The sequence below is a fragment of the Schistocerca serialis genome, chromosome 2 (genome assembly GCF_023864345.2).
Source record: "Schistocerca serialis cubense isolate TAMUIC-IGC-003099 chromosome 2, iqSchSeri2.2, whole genome shotgun sequence".
In the NCBI taxonomy this organism is placed as follows: Eukaryota; Metazoa; Arthropoda; class Insecta; order Orthoptera; family Acrididae; genus Schistocerca; species Schistocerca serialis.
Window position 1 is genome coordinate 945,722,389 of NC_064639.1, and position 20,629 is coordinate 945,743,017.

General features: G+C 43.6%; 1 protein-coding gene across 1 annotated transcript in view; it reads left to right on the top strand.

Moving 5' to 3' along the window:
- LOC126456494 (ankyrin repeat and SAM domain-containing protein 4B) overlaps positions 1 to 20,629 on the top strand; it is a 271,923-nt gene that overhangs the window by 80,042 nt on the left and 171,252 nt on the right. The window contains exon 2 of the mRNA XM_050092243.1: positions 898 to 1,041. Within this exon, the coding sequence (XP_049948200.1) occupies positions 898 to 1,041 (144 nt within the window). The remainder of the gene's footprint in view (positions 1 to 897; positions 1,042 to 20,629) is intronic.

Sequence of the window (20,629 nt, forward strand, 5' to 3'; positions counted from 1 at the left end):
AGTTTCGCAAAGAAAATAATTCAATAATATTAGTTCCTCTTATGATAATAGTTAGTTGATGTCTCTGTACATCCGTTTATAATCTCTTGTAAATCATAGCTGGTGGCTGGCAGGCACACTACTCCTCTCAACCTCTCGCTTCAGACCTGCTACCAACTCGCTTACTACTGACTTCCTACGAACGCTAAAGTGCGGTCTCTCCTGCCAACAATGCTTTCAGGTGCAGACAATTCCTGCTACCATTACAATATGTATCAATGCGCGGTCTTTCCCGCTCTTTTCTTAAAATGTATCCGTACGCGGTTTCTCCCGCCCTTTTTAAAGATATATCAACAATACTTTGGTGCAGACATTCCTTGCTACCACAATTATTTCCAACATGACAAATATTAATTATTCCTACTTAATCCTATTAATAAAATATAAACATCTTTCATAAATTGTGATTTGACAATAGACAATAGAAATATAAACGTCTTACAATGTCTAAGTCGAATCGCCGACTATGTAGAGAAGTAGCTGGTAGGTATAGCTAAACGTTGCAAATAAAACCCGTGTGTGTGGTCTGAGGTTTTCCTGGCGTACAGAAATCTTGAAAATTTCTCGGGTATTCAGCCGGGTAGCGTCGTCCAAAAGGGGTGATACTTCGGCAAGCCGACTTTTGCCATCTTCAGGCGTGAAGATGGCAAGAAGTCGGCTTGCCGAGATATCGGACCTTTTGGACGACGCTACCCGGCTGAATACCCGAGAAATTTTCAAAAAACCCGTCTGATTTTCACTATGGTCTCCGTTTCGCGACCAATTAGACCTTGGTGGAAAAAAAATAGCCCTCCTACACACAAAGCTGCCGGAATTGTCGTCTTGTCTTCCTGACCAGCCTCGCTTGTCGTGTTGTAGGGCGGCCAGGGACGGGAACCTGGACATCCTGAAGGAAGCGACATCCACCCAGTGCAACGCCAGGGATGAAGACGGCATGACGCCCACGCTGTGGGCCGCCTTCGAGGGTCACCTCAATGCGCTCAGCCTGCTCGTCGGCCGCGGGTGAGTCCTCCACACCACCTGTTATATACCTTACTCACCTGCCTGCTACATGGGATGTCATATTCAACTAACTTGCCCTAGGTTACCGCTAGGCGCTTTGAGCAGTTTTCAAATAATTCAGCTCAACGTGAGATTTACATATGTTTACGAGAGCGTGCTGATAAGTAATGCCTCCGGATTTTTTATGTGAGAACTTGTGATATTATTGGATTTCAGACATTTTGCATATGATAAAAGGACAGCCACCGAGCTGTAGTTTGTAATGATACTAAACATGACAACGCGAGAGTAAATCCGAAATCTGTTTATAACGTGCGCCTATACCAAGACGCGCGGCCAGCGTTTAAAAGGTACTTTTAAACACTATGACTCGCTGGGCGCAGATATTTAAAATCATTGCCGCAGCGCTTGGTAGCAAGAAGCTGCGAAACAGAAGAAAGAACAATTTATCTTTTGTTAGGAAAATTCTAGAGTCTTTATAGTTAGTTGTACTTCTGGTCGCCGATATGTTAACATGTACTTCATTACCTTTGATTTTTGGTTGCCGACTTGTTAAGACGTGTTGTGTAGCACCGCTACAAGTTATATTTCATTTAGTGTGAAAAACCACGTTATCATCAAGAAAAAAACCGCTTTTGTAATCCTCGTGACGATAAAAAATACTTACGCGCACGCCAGGACATTTAATGTTTACAAAATATCACACATACAAAAGCAGCGATTGTTGGACTGCTCCATGTATGAGAAAAACATAAAAAAAGTAAGTTTTGTATTCATTGTAAATTTGTTAATGTTTATAGTTTAACGCCTTTGTTCTTTAAGAATATATTGATGCTTCACTGTACAGAAAATCTATCCTTATTCTTTTCTTTAAATTAACCACAAATAATATTTATGTTTAAATGAACTTTGTTACAGGTTCGCTCTTTATCGCGGTGTCTCGATTGTATTTGGGAGACCATTAATGTGTTCAGTTTCCGATCTGACAACTTTTTTTACAAAATTTCACTGTTTTGCATTTTTTTTTATTATTCAAATAGGTCCCTTATGTAATTTCATTGAAGAGTCTGATTGCGTGAAAGCAATCCGGGTTAAGAGGTCATTTGAGAAACTATTTTCACCCAATCAATCTGTACGTCTCCTGAACACAATCGAGAACCGACGCATCGTCGATCATTCATTAATTTTTCTCTCTTTCCAAGTTGTACCAAAAAAAAAAAAAAAAAAAAAAACGGCCAAGGAGAACTGCCGTGAGTACGCAATCTAGTGTTAAAAGGTTGCATTCTTTATCTTGTCGGCAAACATTGCCATAAATTATCATCATCAATGTTATATTTGGTTAGATACGAAAAGCAAAACCCTTTTAACGCTAGAAACTCTTACAGCTTTTTAAAAACAACAAACGTTATTAACATTCTACACTTTTGTTCTTGTGTTCGTATTTATTTCTCAACTAGGTTACCGTGGCAGCGAACACGTTCCCCCAGTCTTTTGATACCGTTACTGTAGAACGTTTTAGTCACAGAGCCACAACCTCACCTCTGCTTACACCGCTTCATCTCTAACAATGAGAAGTCATCGGAGGTGTTCTTTAACCCTTTAACTGCTCTGGACGTGTTAACGCGGGCGCCTTTGTACCTGTCCCTGTGTGCTCTGAACGTGTTTACGCGCGCCACCAGTCCTTCTACGCCGACACATTCAGAGTAACTGGTAGAAGGTAAACACGTTCAGGGCACACAGGGACAAGTACAAAGGTGCGCGCGTTAACACGTCCAGAGCAGTTAAAGGGTTAAGTTTTGGAAGGAGTTGAAAACCCGATGGGGCGAAGTCGTACTATATGGAGGATGATCGATGACAGTGAACCTAAGAACCTGGACTGTTGCAGATGTCGCAGCATTCGTGTGTACTGCGGCGTTGTAACGCTGAAGGAGAAGGTGCTCCATGTGTGGACGAACTCTTGGAATTTGAATCTCAATTACAGCACGCTGTTTCTCATGTACCAACACACAGCACAAAGAAACTGGTATAGGCAAGCATGTTCAAATAAAGAGGCAGAACACGGCGCTGCGGTCGCAATGCCTATATAAGACAGTAAGTGTCTGGTGCAGTTATTAGGTCGGTTACGGCTGCTACAAAAAAAAATGGTTCAAATGGCTCTGAGCACTATGGGACATAAAATCTGTGGTCATCAGTCACCTAGAACTTAGAACTACTTAAACCTAACTAACCTAAGGACATCACACACATCCATGCCCGAGGCAGGATTCGAACCTGCGACCGTAGCGGTCGCGCGGTTCCAGACTGTAGCGCCTAGAACCGCTCGACGGCTGCTACAATGGCAGGTTATCAAGAGTTGAGTGAGCTTCAATGTCGTGTTATAGTCGGCGGACGAGCGATGGGACACAGTATCCCCGAGGTAGCAATGAAGTGGGGATTTTCCCGTAGACCATTTCACGAGTGTATCGCGAATATCAGGAATCCGGTAAAACATCAAATCTCCGACATCGCTGCGACCTCAAAAAGATCCTGCAAGAATGGGACCAATGACGACTGGAGAGAATCTTTCAGCGTGAGAAAAGTGCAACCCTTCCGCAAATTTCTACAGGTTTCAATGCTGGGCCATCAACAAGTGTCAGCATGCGAACTATTCAACGAAACATCATCGATGTGGGCTTTCGGAGCCGAAGGCCCACTCTTGTACCCTTGATTACTTCACGACACAAAGCTTTACTCCTCGCCTGGGCCCGTCAACACCGATATTGGACTGTTGATGATTGGAAACATGTGGCATGCTCGGACGAGTCTCATTTCAAATTGTATCAAGCGGATGAACGTGTACGGGTACGGAGACGGCCCCATGACTCCATGGAGCCTGCATGTCAGCAGGGGACTGTTGAAGCTGGTGGAGACTCTGTAACGGTGTGAGGCGTGTGCAGTTGGAGTCATATGGGATCCGTGATGCGTCTGTATACGACACAAGTCACAAGTACGTAAGCATCCTGTCTGGTCAACTGCATCCATTCATATTCATTGTGCATTCCAAACGGACTTGGGCAATTCCATCAGGACAATGCGACATCCCACACGTCCAGAATTGCTACAGAGTTGCTCCAGGAACATTCTTCTGAGTTTAGACACTACTGCTGGCCACCAAAGTTCCCAGACATGAACATTATTGAGCATATCTAGAATGCCTTGCAATGTGCTGTTCAGCAGAGATCTCCAGCCCCTCGTATTCTTACGGATTTATGGACAGTCTTGCAGGATTCATGGTGGTCAATTCCCTCCAGTTCTACTTCAGACATTGTCTACAGCGCTATCGATCTTATAGAGGAACAGAGCTAGCTGAGTTTCACGAGATCTCTACTTTCGGAATCAATCTTGATTTCTGTAGAGCGGCGTTTCGTCTTCAAATACGTCATAGTAGACGAGCATAAAATGTATTCCATAAATCTAGCTCACATTGCCGTCAGCGATGTTAGCGTGTAATTATGTGCTTCTGTCCTACGACATTTCTTGAGAACTGGGATGACCTGCGCTCTTTTCCGGTTTTTGGGTACCCTTCGTTGCTCCAGCGACCTACGATTAACTACTGCTAGAATGGGAGCAACTACTTTCGCACAGTCTCTGCAGAATCTTACAGATATCTCATATGGTCCCAATGCATCTCCACTACTAAGCGATTGTAGTTGCTTTTTCTGTTCAAAGATGACTCATCTCAATATGTGTCATTTCTACAATTGACCATTCGTGCTCGTTCCATTTCACGGTGCTTTGCAAACGTTACTATACTTTTTTTTGTCGATGTGACTACGTCAAGCAGCACACCGGTAACAACCTGTTCGAACCTTACAGGATTTTTGCCTCTTTGAGTTAAGTGTGGTTCAAATAAAAATAAGTGGAAAGGGTGAGGAATACTTGTTTGCCGGCCGCGGTGGCCGAGAGGTTCTAGGCGCTGCAGTCCGGAACCGCGCGGCTGCTACGGTCGCAGGTTCGAATCCTGCCTCGGGCATGGATGTGTGTGATGTCGTTAGGTTAGTTAGTTTTAAGTAGTTCTAAGTTCTAAGGGACTGATGACCTCCGATGTTGAATCCCATAGTGCTCAGAGCCATTTGAACCATTTTTGAATACTTGCTTCGGTTACTGTACTAAAGCGTTAATTATATCATCGATCGTCGTTTACAACTCAAATGACATTACACGTACAGTTAGGAGCGCGAGACGTGGACCCGTTAGGCTTTATCTGCATTGCGTGCGTGTTCACGGTTGCTGCACTCAGGGTGCGGCCGACGAACACGAGAGGAAGCGGGCGTTTCCGTGGTGCGAAAAGCGGGTCGCACAGCCGGCAGAGACCCTCTCGTGTTTGGTGGGAGCATACAGACATGCAGAGTTCCGCGAATGTCCGAAGAACTGCGTGCTGTCGCGTCACGGCTCAGGTCCTTCACCAGCTTTGGTGACGCAATCAGGACGTTGGCGACAGTGTGGACTGAAGTCTACTAACCTACCTTTAACGGAGTAGTAGAGAGGAAGTCTGCTAGAACGCTTAGCCCAACTGATTTTGGAACGGAGAGAAGAAGGTGTCTGGCTTCGTAGGAAGTGAATAAGAGTGCAAAACTTAATGATTCAGTTTAAAAACCATTTATTTCCCAATTGTTCAACCTTATTCGTAGAGGTGTCTTTCAGTGGCCTTACATCTTTGAAAATGAATGATTACATCCTACGACTCTGTGTGTTAGTCCTTGCACCAAATCCCGGTTCTTGAGTTCTCCATTTCGCCATCAGAGACAAGTGCTATATTTGCAACACCCTTCCGAAAATACACAAGTAAATACCTTAACCACAGTGGCAGACAAGTGCGAGACAGCGCTTGTTCCTTTTTATTTACTGACACATCAAACATATCAACTATTATTCATTGAGACTGTACAGAGTTCGATCTTTACTAACAGTCAGAAAACTCAAATTGTTGTCGGATACGTATAGGAAACTCAGTTGCCCTCCCTCGAATTTGTGCGGACTTCTCGTAGTTTTCACTGTATCGACATCAGCGTATCAGTCTATAGTGATTCCGAGGCTCGGCTCTGGTACCGCGCCGGCCGATGTGGCCGAGCGGTTCTAGGCGCTTCAATCCGGAACCGCGCTGCTGCTACGGTCGCGGGTTCGAATCCTGCCTCGGGCATGGATGTATGTGATATCCTTAGGTTAGTTAGGTTTAAGTAGTTCTAAGTATAGGCGACTGATGACCTCAGATGTTAAGTGCCATAGTGCTCAGAGCCATTTGAACGGTTTTCTGGTACCGCTTCTTCAGATTCCTGGCAATGACTATCTTGACCATCCTGCACTGGCGGTTTGTGTAGTGGTTTTCAGGGCTTTTGTGCGATTTCCTCCCGTGGAGATCCTTTCCCTGAGTCATCGGAAAGACTTCCATAAGATTCTTCCAGAGGTTCTCGAACATTCTGGCTGTTCTCCAGCGTCTGCTACTCGCCTTAGCGTTTCTTGACCTATCCATTGCAGCATCGCCGCTACGTCAGCAGGTTGTCTACAAGTCTGACTTCATACAGAGCGCTGTCACATTTTTCTGATATCTGCCTCACACCACTCCCTGTGCGTTGTCGTAAATACTATTCTCAACAAAATTTTCTATTTTTCTTGCAGCCATGTCACTTCTTATGTTAACAAAATCCTTTAGCCCTGACATTGCAAACAGCTAGACAGGGTGAAAGTCAATAAAACCGACAAATTGCAGGGATGGATTCCTGACTGTAAATGGAGGAGAAAAGGTCCTGTGAACATGTGTCGGGAAATGCTTCGTTCTTGCGGTAGATGGCGCTGGCGAATGAAACTTCCTCCGACTACGTGCCGTGTGTTCCCTGTGTGTTGCAGGATGTGAGATTGACGCAGCATACTGTATAAGCAGGAGAATGGTCTGGTATTAATGTTGAGAACAAGCCGAAATGCTGTCTCTGTACGGCCAAGCAGAAGGAAATGGTCGAGAGGCAGTAATATCCTCCCTGCACGCTCTTTTGTCTGAAAGGATCCATGATCAGACAAACGCCCAAAAAGAGCTTGAAATGTTATGTAATGTGTTTGGTGTTTGTGAGGGTACTTGTTTTTGGTATAGCCGTTCTGCCTCTCGACCGCTTCCATCTGCTTGCCTGTACACAAACGTCATCTCGGCTTGTTCCCGACATGAATACCAGACCAATCTGCTGCTTACAGTACGCTGCTTCAATCACACAACCTGTAACGTACAAGGAACACACGGCACATGGTCAGAGGAACTTTCATTCGACAGCGCCATCTACCGAGGCAACGATGCATTTCGGGACACTTGTTCATAGGACCTTTTTTCCTCCTTTTGCAGTCAAGAATCAGTCCCCGCAATTTTTCGGTTTTATTAATGTTCACCCCATATTTATGATGTCGCGGATTATTGTAGTTTTGATCGGAATTGCTCCAAGACATTAAAAGTTCATTGCGTTATGAACTTCCTTACCGTTTTCTCTAGAATTTAACTCCGTCGCTTTACACATAAGAATATCATTAACAACAACAATTAGGTCCAAAATATTGCAGTGTTATCAACTCAGGAGTGCTAAATGTCAGCAGAGCAGTTTCACTACTATAGTCGAATTTCTATATGCAACTTTCCTGAAAAAAGTTTTAAAATCAGAAGGTTGAAACTTATTGTTTACTCATTAAATTGCCTAGGGCACAAACTAATGAAACAAAACTGTTACACTTCAGTACCTTTAATTTTGTGACTCCAGAAACAGTTCGAAAATTTGTAATTTTCAATTTCAGTTGTTTAATTTTTTTGCATTACAAAGCTGATTTGTTGGGTGATAGCTAGGAGGGTCAAGAAACTAATCTAAAATTTTGTGCTATACGGATGAGTAGGGTTTGAGAAAAGTACAAATATAAGTTGTGGAAAAACATTTAAAATCTCTCAAAAATCAACATAATTTTTAAACACACACTTTAAAACATGCCATATTACTCAGTACGTTCTTTGTAGATTCTTGTCTCTCCCATTTCTTTTTACGCTTACGCCACCTTCATTTTTTTCTGAGAACATACATGCATTTAGAGTCACAGATCTTTTATTCGCCTAACATCAAGAGTTTGTAGAGTTACAATGCACCAAAACCCTGTTTCTGGATCCATTTCCTCCAGGATTAATTTGGAAGATAGAGTGTTCCAGGAGGAATGGTCAGTATTCAGCAATACGACAGGGACGCCCATTTTAAGCAAAAATAAACTTCATATGAACATATGCTCTATTCCGAATTGTTCCCGAAATAGAACACATTTAATGTGACATTGTTATTTATTTTCTGCATTACTCAATAAATTTTGATTTTTACACATGTACAACAGTTAGTAAATATTACAACATCCATTTCATAAAATATCAATTGAAAAATACGTATTTTTAACAAATTCACCTCCAAGCGTTATTGCGCACGTCACATTACAGCTCTTGTACAGTTCATAATAAATGTTCGAATATTCCACCGTCAACTTGTGTGCATTTTTGCGGTCTTGGGCGAACATGTGTTGCTTTCCTGGGTGTCTCTTTACGTTCCCTAATGATGGTAGCAGCACCTATCTTTTATACGTCTCAGACTTCACGTAACCCACAAACAAAAATATAATGGTGTAAAGTCTGCCGATCTTGGTGGCCATTTAATTGCACTACCATGGTCAGTCCAGCGTTTAGAATACGTGCTGCTATGATGTTCCCTCATACGTCTGGTAAAATTGCAGCAAGCTGAAAAAGAGAGAGGAAGATTGAGAGCGGGAGGGTGATGTATACATGCTTAGGATAAACTCCTTCCCTCGAAAATTTCTCTCCTTCATACCTCCTCTGTGTTACCACGGATGACGTGTCACTGATCGCATTTGTGCTAACATTGCAGTACAAGTACATGCGAGGTGCCTATTTGCTTCCACCGTCCTGAGTGGAATGCATGAGTTCTAAATAATGTTTACCAACCTGTAGTCTTCCATAGCTGTTGTCCCTCCGTAGAAAACAGCACGTAGGTCGTGAATCCATTATCTTGAGGTTGTAATAAATTTTTAGCGATGAACTGATATTTTATAAATAATTAAATTTCCAATTTGTTTGTTTGTACGGGATGCCACTCGCTTTTTATTAGCAAAATACGAGAAACTGCACAATTATATCCCACTTTGTAAATCACAAATAATCTCCAGTCTTCACATTTTCATAAAACAAAACAATGAACTAATTATTTGCGTAATTACTATCAAACTGTTCTCAAATGCATGTCCACATAACCAGAAATTGCAGATAAAGTCTTAACTGATACCGACCGTGGCAGACAACATGTCTGTCCTCCAAGGCTGCCGAACCAGCTCTGATCTTACAGCCGAACCACTTCGCTCGCTATCCAAGTTAGGCGCAATCCGAAAATCTCCGAAGAGCTTCGTCTGCCTTTTCGTTTAGCAATATTTACTATTCTGCTGGTAATTAACGCTTTTGAAATAATGGAATGACAACCTGCTGTTCAGAGATGTTTCATGTGAAATACCAGTAAATTCACTGTTCAGGTTTCTAATATTAATCACAGAAAATTATCATTTTGGCGCGCAACTTCCGAACGCAGAAGCCAATCCCGGAAAAGGACCACAATGTAGGCAGTCTTTCTCACGATACCTGTACCTAACAAACCCTCTGTCATCGGTACTTCACACCATATTGCGTCATCTTCCCACTGCTGCTTTCTTAACGACTCGAAAAAGAGCTTCTTATAGCTGAAAATAATGTCTGTAAAACCAGAAATATTACAAAATGTATAATAAAAGTGTTCTATCTCGGAAATCATTCGGAATAGGGCATATTTCCATTTGAAGTTTATTGCTTCAAACGAGAGGTCCTGTCATATCCATGAATACTAACCATTCCTCCTGGTATATGCTATATCATCATCACTGAAATCAGAAATGTCGTCCAATCTGCCAACATATTCAAGAATGTTGGGAAAGTTATTTTGGGGCACTGTATTGAGCGATTCATCTACGTTCTGTACTGAACATAATTCACAAGTGAATCCAGAGAAATGTGTAGAGAATCAAAGTTGTGGCATTCAATCTGGAAACTGAACATTATTTAGTCTTGGGAAGGATGTGGAGAACCTCTATATCTCCTTATGTTTGAGTTCGGAATATGTTCTAAGATTATTGAACAGATCGAATATGGAGCTTGGGTTTATACTCGTATTATGTGTTCGTTTCTCAGTGATTTGCGCTATCAAATCGCGTAATCGTTTGCTCCTGAATCACGCTGTAGTTTACGGAAAAGCGCGTGTTGTTTTGCGTTGTGTCGCCGCACGCCTGCAAACGCCGGAAGCAAGGCGTGTTGACAGCTGTCACGGCCCACCGGGAGCAGATTGGTCAACACCAGTGGAGGGGCGCGGAGCGTGCCACGGACAAAGCAACAGGCGGACAATTCTTTCGCAACGCAACCGCCGTGGCGCTCTTGACACGCATTTCCGTTATCGCTCTACCGCGTTACTACCATGCATGTTCACCTGTATGCAAAACTAAGGATGAAAGTAACTTTTGTGTGAGGTGTCACTTGTCAAATACACTAATGGCCATTAAAATTGCTACACCAAGAAGATATGCAGATAATAAACGGGTATTCATTGGACAAATATATTATACTAGAACTGACGTGTGAGTGCATTTTCACGCAATTTGGGTGCATAGATCCTGAGAAATCAGTACCCAGAACAACCACCACTGGCCGTAATAGCGGCCTTGACACGCCTGGGCATTGAGTCAAACAGAGCTTGGATGGCGTGTACAGGTACGGCTGCCCATGCAGCTTCAACACGACACCACAGTTCATCAAGAGTAGTGACTGGCGTATTGTGACGAGCCAGTTGCTCGGCCACCATTGACCAGACGTTTTCAGTTGGTGAGAGATCTAGAGAATGTCCTGGCCAGGGCACCAGTCGAACACTGTCTGCATCCAGAAAGGCCCATGCAGGACCTGGGACATGCGGTCATGCATTGTCCTGCTGACATGTAGGGTTTCGCAGGGATCGAATGAAGGGTAGAGCCACGGGTCGTAGCACACCTGAAATGTAACGTCCACTGTTCAAAGTGCCGTCAATGCGAACAAGAGGTGACCGAGGCGTATAACTAATGGCAACCCATACCATCACGCCGCGTGATACGCCAGTATGGCGATGACGAATACACGCTTCCAATGTGAGTTCAACCTGGATTCATCCGAAAAAATGATGTTTTGCCATTCGTGCACCCAGGTTCGTCGTTGAGTACACCATCGCAGGCGCACCTGTCTGTGATGCAGCGTCAAGGATAACCGCAGCCACGGTCTGCGAGCTGAAAGTCCATGCTGCTGCAAGTGTCGTCGAACTGTTCGTGCAGATGGTTGTTGTCTTGCAAACGTCCCCATCTGTTGACTCAGGGATGGAGACGTGGCTGCACGATCCGTTACAGCCATGCGGATGAGATGCCTGTCATCTCGACTGTTAGTGATACGAGGCCTTTGGGATCCAGCACGGCGTTCCGTATTACTCTCCTGAACCCACCCATTCCATATTCTGCTAACAGTCATTGGATCTCGACCAGCGCGAGCAGCAACGGTGCGATACGATAAACCGCAATCACGATGGGCTACAATCCGACCATTATCAAAGTCGGAAACGTGATGGTACGCATTTCTCCTCCTTACACGAGGCATCACAACAACGTTTCACCAGGCAACGCCGGTCAACTGCTTTTTGTGTATGAGAAATCGGTTAGAAACTTTCCTCATGTCAGCACGTCGTAGGTGTCGCCACCGGCGCCAACCTTGTGTGAATGCTCTGTAAAGCTAATCATTTGTATATCACAGCATCTTCATCCTGTAGGTTAAATTTCGCGTCTATAGCACCTCGTCTTCGTGGTGTAGCAATTTTAATGCCCAGTAGTGTATTATACCTGGATGAAATCTGGACCATACATAGAAAGAACTGCTACAGCGTGGTACACACGGTAACTGAAAGAAATACCCTAAGAGATGAACGGAAGTGAGACTTTTAGTGAGAGACAATAAGTACACTGAACTCACTGCGATTCATGATGGTTCCCTGGACACACACCCTGTTCTTAACGGGTTGTGTTATCACCGCAGACACCAATAAATGCTGTGCGACGGGCCAGTCCATTCACCGAATATCCTCCCGTTCTAGAGCTCCTCCGCCTGCGCTTTCAATGCAGTCGCGCATCGTCGTACATACAGGGTGTTTCAAAAATGACCGGTATATTTGAAACGGCAATAAAAACTAATCGAGCAGCGATAGAAATACACCGTTTGTTGCAATATGCTTGGGACAACAGTACATTTTCAGGCAGACAAACTTTCGAAATTACAGTAGTTACAATTTTCAACAACAGATGGCGCTGCGGTCTGGGAAACACTATAGTACGATATTTTCCACATATCCACAATGCGTAGCAATAATATGGCGTAGTCTCTGAATGAAATTACCCGAAACCTTTGACAACGTGTCTGGCGGAATGGCTTCACATGCAGATGAGATGTACTGCTTCAGCTGTTCAATTGTTTCTGGATTCTGGCGGTACACCTGGTCTTTCAAGTGTCCCCACAGAAAGAAGTCACAGGGGTTCATGTCTGGCGAATAGGGAGGCCAATCCACGCCGCCTCCTGTATGTTTCGGATAGCCCAAAGCAATCACACGATCATCGAAATATTCATTCAGGAAATTAAAGACGTCGGCCGTGCGATGTGGCCGGGCACCATCTTGCATAAACCACGAGGTGTTCGCAGTGTCGTCTAAGGCAGTTTGTAGCGCCACAAATTCACGAAGAATGTCCAGATAGCGTGATGCAGTAATCGTTTCGGATCTGAAAAATGGGCCAATGATTCCTTTGGAAGAAATGGTGGCCCAGACCAGTACTTTTTGAGGATGCAGGGACGATGGGACTGCAACATGGGGCTTTTCGGTTCCCCATATGCGCCCGTTCTGTTTATTGACGAAGCCGTCCAGGTAAAAATAAGCTTCGTCAGTAAACCAAATGCTGCCCACATGCATATCGCCGTCATCAATCGTGTGCACTATATCGTTAGCGAATGTCTCTCGTGCAGCAATGGTAGCGGCGCTGAGGGGTTGCCGCATTTCAATTTTGTATGGATAGACGTGTAAACTCTGGCGCATGAGACGATACGTGGACGTTGGCGTCATTTGGACCGCAGCTGCAACACGGCGAACGGAAACCCGAGGCCGCTGTTGGATCACCTGCTGCACTAGCTGCGCGTTGCCCTCTGTGGTTGCCGTACGCGGTAGCCCTACCTTTCCAGCACGTTCATCCGTCACGTTCCCAGTCCGTTGAAATTTTTCAAACAGATCCTTTATTGTATCGCTTTTCGGTCCTTTGGTTACATTAAACCTCCGTTGAAAACTTCGTCTTGTTGCAACAACACTGTGTTCTAGGCGGTGGAATTCCAACACCAGAAAAATCCTCTGTTCTAAGGAATAAACCATGTTGTCTACAGCACACTTGCACGTTGTGAACAGCACACGCTTACAGCAGAAAGACGACGTACAGAATGGCGCACCCACAGACTGCGTTGTCTTCTATATCTTTCACATCACTTGCAGCGCCATCTGTTGTTGAAAATTGTAACTACTGTAACTTCGAAAGTTTGTCCGCCTGAAAATGTACTGTTGTCCCAAGCATATTGCAACAAACGGTGTATTTCTATCGCTGCTCGTTTAGTTTTTATTGCCGTTTCAAATATACCGGTCATTTTTGAAACACCCTGTAAGTATACATTGGTAAGCCAGAACATTATGACCACTGCCCATAGCGACGTTTGATGTCACCTGGTGGCGTTCCGGGCACGTGACATGGTAACGAAAGTGTGTAAGCGGAGCAGACACGGAGGGGGAATCACCCTACCGAAGATATGGATTGCACATTGGGAAATCCATTGAGATAAGCGACTTTGACAATGGGCAGATTATTAGTATGCAGAGCCAGTGAAGGAGCAACTCGAAAACGGCGAAGCTGGTCGAATGTTCACGTGCTACTGTCGTGAGCATCTACGGAATGAGATAAAGGGGAAAAAGTACCAATAGGTGCTAAATGGTTGGACATCCACGACTCTTCACATAACGTGGGGTTCGGGGGCTTGTCTGCCCTGTAAAGTCAGATAGATAATGATCTGCGACATCTCCACCCAAAGAGCACAATGCTGGTGCAGGCACAAGTATTTCAGAGCACAGCGTTCATCTTACGTTGTTGAACTCGAGCTCCGCAACAGGCCACATCTAGGTGTTCACTCATTGACCCAACGATATCGTCAGTGGCCACAGGACCATCGAGATTCGACCGTAGATCAATAGAAATCTGTCGGCTCTTCGGGTGAATCTCTTTTTTACTACACTAGGTCGATGTTTGTTTCGACAAACACCGTCATCGAGATGAGTGGCGGATCGAAACGTGCGGCACACCACGGGTGTGGGCTGGTGGGAGCATTATTGTACATGGGACCTGTGGTAGTAATCGAAGACACGCTGACAGCTGCAAACCACGTGCATCCTTCCATGCTTGATGTCTTCCCCGACGACAGTGCCATCTTTCAGCAGTATAACTGACCAAGTCTCGAAGCCAGAATCGTGCTACAGTGGTTTGACGGACGTTATAGTGAGCTCACGTTGATGTCTCGGGGACCAAATTCGCCTGATGTAAATATGGTCGCTATCGGGCGCCATCACCGCTGTACGCATATCAGCGGCCCGTTATTTACGCGAGTTACGTGAGCTGTGCGTAGACATCTATCGCCACATACCTCCACAAACCTACCAACAAACTGTCGGATCCATAATACGCAGAATCAGTGACGTATTTCGTTTCAAAGACGTACAAAGAAGCTACTAAGAAGGTGGTCACAACGTTTTGGCTCATCAGTGTACAGTTGGGGCGGAATGCACAGCAGAAAAGACACGCATGAGGAAAGGATACAGTATCACAATGACGTTTATCGGTTATAGTACCGGGATCAAAGATTTGGAGGTCCGTACACTCATGCTATATTACTGCTCCCCAAACACCCGGACCACCAAAATGACCATGTTCGACAATAATCCTGGGTGCATTACGTGGCGAGAGGTGGGAGCACATAATCCACCCAGGAGCGCTGGCGAATATGATCGTTTTCGTGGTCTTTGTGTTATGGTATGGGAAGGTATAATGTTTCATGGGTATACTGACGTCCAAATCTTTGAACACGGTACACTCAGTCCTCAACGTCATTGTGACAGTGTATGCCTCCCTCACGTGCGTCTTTTCAGAGATGCATTCGGTCTTGGATTCATTTTTATGCATGACAATGCGGACCGTATCGAATAGCGCAGGTGGAGCAGTGCTTGGAACGAGAGGCTATTAGGCGGATAGATTGGCCTGCTCGTTCCCCAACTTAAACCCCATCAAGTACGTGCGAGATGCGTTCGGGAAACGTTCAAACTCTTCTGCGACCATCCAACAGTTGTCAACCGCACTAGTCGAGGAATGAACCGCCCTACCACAAGAACTCCTTACCGACCTACTGGGCAGCGTGGGAGCACGTTGCAGAACATGCACTGCCGTCCAGCGTGATCACACTCCCCATTTCAGAACCATGTCCCGCAGTTTGTAATATCCAGCGGACAAATCATAAATCGCGGTAACTACAGCGTAATTATAGTCTTTGGAAAAAAGTGTCATTTCCGTTCATCTTATTGCGTGTTTCTTTCACTTACATTTTGTGCAATGCTGTAGGAGTTCTTTCTATGTTTTGTCCAAGTTTGTGATTTTTTCTTGTGGGGCTACGTCAAGAGCAAAGTCTACACGACTCGACCAAGAACCCTGGATGAGTTAAAACAGAAAATTCGGGGTGAAATTCACTGTATCCCAGCTGAGATGTTGCAGCGGTCAATGAGGAATCTCAACAGCAGATTTCACGAATGTATTCCTACTTGAGGACGCCATCTAAAGGACGTAATTTATTAAAAATGATAAATGCCATCAATCTTTCATAAATGGCAAAGTTGTAAGATTTCAATTACCATGAATGCAAGTTCTTTCCTTCATCACCTTTAGTTTTATTGGATTGTGGAAATGTTCCTGTTTTTCTGTGGCACCGTGTACTAAATAGATCAGCACTGGAAGAGCGATAAGCAAATCACTTCCAATTTATGTTTTACTTATAATCTTATCTACCCTTTTAAGTATTACAGCATTGATTCCAAACCTTTCTGAGACCATTATTCCTGAGTGCGATTACATATTAGCTAGTACAGTTCCCCATTATCAGAGGTAGAGCCTGACTAAACAATAAAATGAAAAATAGTTTTCTTAGGATACTTTCGTGTTTAAAAAGAAGAAAGATAAATGATATTTATTTTTTGTAGGTCTTTTATTAAACTACTAACTAATGAATCAATGAAACAATTGGTGATGTTTATTTCTAACAACGTTTCTTCTTATAGTAAGGTGAAGTAATTCTTAGTGCATCGCGAGTGGTACCTGCAGCTTCTTCTCAGAAACGAAAGCTGACTATTCACATTGAGGATAGAAAAACTTGTTGCAAAACATGCTCCCTCTGCAACGCTCCTCTCCCTAACACTACTGATTGTAAACTACTTGATTGCTGGACTCCTCACTTTTGAACATACATGAACCGGAAGACTTCAGGATGTCAGTGCTTTGGGTCTGACCATCACCACTGATAATAATAATAATCATAATAATAATACGGTGCAGGCCCTACGGCACTGTAGTAGCGATTACATAGCTAACGTTGTCATGTGCTGTCAATTAGTTCGTTTATTGTTGCGGAGTGAATAACGAAGAAATTCCTGGTCTGCCTACAGCTCGGAGAAGGTATTTTCATGGGATTCTTAAGCATACAAGATGTATACGTCTCAGTTTTACTGTCAGATGCATGGTACAGAGTACGTGTGAGTGGGTAGACAATGTGAGGAAGTTGTTACTCACAAACTCGTTTCATAAGCTGTAACCTCTACCACATTGTGTCACACATTAATACCAGTATTCGAAAAATAAATATAATTGTTGATGACTTATGAAATAGTGATAACAGTAATGATCTTTTGAAAATAATTTAGTCTCGTTACTGAAATACAATTGGACACTTTTGTTTTTACCCCTCAGAAAATTACGTTTTACCTCTCAGTAGGTAATTACCCCAGATTAGGAACCGTTTTATTAGAACAAACGGGCTACGACGATAAATTCAAGACAAGTCGAAAAAAAGAAGAACCTAGTATCTGATTTCTTATTTTCTTTAGGAAGAAAAATTTGTATTATTTGCGTCAAAAAATATCATCCATAGAAAGCAAAAATTTCAAATCCTTCATTAAGTGGTCCACGTCCTGAGAAGGAGTGAAAAAGAAATGTGATCCACATGAATTAAGTTTTAAATCTATTATTAATTTAACTACACCCTGTAAGTAGGCTATCTAGGTTTTTATATTGGTAACGCCATGTAGCGCTCTGTATGAAAATCACTGGCTGTGCTTTGTGCAGTCTGTGGCTGGTTTGCATTGTTGTAATATTCGCTATTGTAGTGTTGGGCAGTTGGCTGTTAACAGCGCGTAGCGTTGCACAGATGGAGGTGAGCCGCCAGCAGTGGTGGATGTGGGGAAGTGAGATGGCGGATTTTTGAGAGCGGATGATCTGGACGTGTGTCCATCAGAAACAGTACATTTGTAAGAATGGATGTCATTAACTGCTATACATATTATGACATTTGAACACTAGTAAGGTAAATACTAGTTCTTGTTCTCTATCAAAATCTTTCATTTGCTAACTATGCCTATCAGTAGTTAATGTCTTCAGTAGTTTGAATCTTTTATTTAGCTGGCAGTAGTGGCACTCGCTATATTGCAGTAGTTCGAGTAACGAGGATTTTGTGAGGTAAGTGATTTGTGAAAGGTATAGGTTAATGTTAGTCAGGGCCATTCTGTTGTAGGGATTATTGAAAGTCAGATTGCGTTGCTCTAAAAAATATTGTGTGTCAGTTTAAGCACAGTCATTGTATAATTTTTCTAAGGGGACGTTTCAACCCTAAGAAAGAGATATAATTCCGTTTCTTCTGAAGTTAATTCCTTCAGAAGAAACTATAGTCTTTGTACAAACAAATTTCTAGAGAGAGCAGTCACAGCTCAGACACGTTATGAATAACAATAACAACATTCAACACTCAATAACCATTCAAATTAGCATAAAAATTATAACAGTTAAAAGGTCAAAAATGATTAGGTGTTTTCAAAAGGCGCATAGCTGTATGAATGTACTTTATTCGCAACTACCGCTTACACGTTAGTATAGACGCATCTTCAGGTGTATAAGGGTTACATCTCTATACTGTAGATGAGAAGTTACGGAATCCCAGCTTTCAAGAAGTCCTCGCTAAGTCAAGCCACATTTGAGGGTTGTCTTGATAAAACTGTACACCCAAAAGATGTTTGTCAAAATGTACAAAGCATGACTGATGGTTGGTTGGTTGATTTGGAAGAGAGGACCAAACAACAAGGTCATCCGTCCCATCGGATTAGGGAACGGTGGGGTAAGAAGTTGGCCGTGTCTATCCAAAGGCACCATTCCGGCATTAGCCTTAAGCGATTTAGTGAAATCACGGAAAACCTAAACTAGGATGGCCGGACGCGGATTTGAACCGCCGTCCTCCAGAATGGAAGCATGACTGTTGAATGACCGAGACTGGATAACATCTCGATGGATATATTGTAAGATCCGGTGGACACCAGCTGTAAAATACCTATATAAATGATACCTAAAATCCCGTGTGATGTTCGTACTACCGCCCCTCCCGCCAGAGGTTCGAGTCCTCCCTCGGGCATGGGTGTGTGTGTTGTTCTTAGCATAAGTTAGTTTAAGTGTTGTGTAAGTCTAGAGACCGATGACCTCAGCAGATTGGTCCCATAGGAATTCACACACATTTGAACATTCGTACTTCCACCGTCTCGCTAACAGGTAAACTGCTAGCCTCCACGGGCTGCTAGGACCAAATCGGCCCGTTAGCAAGACGGCAAAAGTACGCATATCGGACGGAATTAGAACCATCTTCAAACTATATCTCTACCGTTCCACTCTCAAACAGCACGCTGGAAAAAGACACTTAAATATTTCCGTCCGAGCTCTGATTTCTCTTATTTTATTGTGATGATCACTTCTTCCCATGTAGGTGGGCGCCAGATATGGTCGCAATCGAAGGAGAAATTTGGTGAATGAAATTTCATGAGAAGGTCCTGCCACAACGTATACGGCTTTGTTTTAGTGACTGCCACCCCAATTCGTGTATCATGTCCGTGGTACTGTCTCCCGTATTTCGCAGTTATAAGAACCGAGCGTCCTTTCTTTGAGCTTTTCTGGTGTCCTCCCCCAGTCTCATCTATTGCACCGCATAGCAGTACTCCAGAACCTGTTGCACGTTGTAAGTGTTCTGCCAATAAATCGCAGTCTTTGGTTTGCAATCCCCGCCACATTATCTACGTGATCGTTCCAGTTTAAGTTATTCGTAATTGTAACCTGTAAGTATTTAGTTGAGTTGACAGTCTTAAGATTTGCATGATTTATCGTGTAACAAAATGTAGCGCATTTCTTTTAGTACTCATGAGGACAACTTCACACTTTTCATTATTTAGAGTCAGTTGCCACTTTTTGCGCCATTCATGTATCTAGTTAACAATGTGGAGGCAATAAAATTATGGAGAATTGGTATCCATCATTTTCAACGACAAATATCCCGTCTTTCGTAAAATTGTGTGCCCTTATGTATTCTGCCCATGGCCTCTAGATGGAGAAGTAAATTGTCGAGCCCGCCAGAGTGGCCGAGCGGTTCTAGGCGCTGCAGTCTGGAACCGCGCGACCGCTACGGTCGCAGGTTCGAATCCTGCCTCGGGCATGGATGTGTGTGATGTCCTTAGGTTAATTAGGTTTCAGTAGTTCTAAGGTCTAGGGGACTGATAACCTCAGAAGTTAAGTCCCATAGTGCTCAGAGCCATTTGCACCATAAATTGTCGAAACTAGGGGAAGCTTAATAATAATGTTTTTAGCAGTTTTTGGTAGTATATATGAAAACACTGGTAGTAACTTCAGTCGTTTTTTTACGGATTCAGAGGTTCCACCGACAATCGTATAATTAATTATGTAGCTTGTCAGGAGGCGCAGATTCTTCAAGGACGCGCTCGAAAACGAGTTGACTACTGCGCCATCTCGTAGTGTGTAAATAAGTGATTTTTTTAACTCTTTAAGGAAATCTGTAGGAATGTCCAAGTCAGGATAGATGGACATAAATATTAACGTACGTGAGTTCAAAATCTTGGCATTGACAGAGCTATCGTTTCGGCTGCACTTGAAGAGTTGGCAGACAGTGGTGGTATCAGCTCCTAATCGTGCCGAGTATGAATCGTTGTTCTCGTAACGGTTTCGTAAGGAGCGGAAAACCTTGCAAGCGTGGCGTGTCTCGAATGTTGACAGATAATCAGGAGGAAACGTGAGA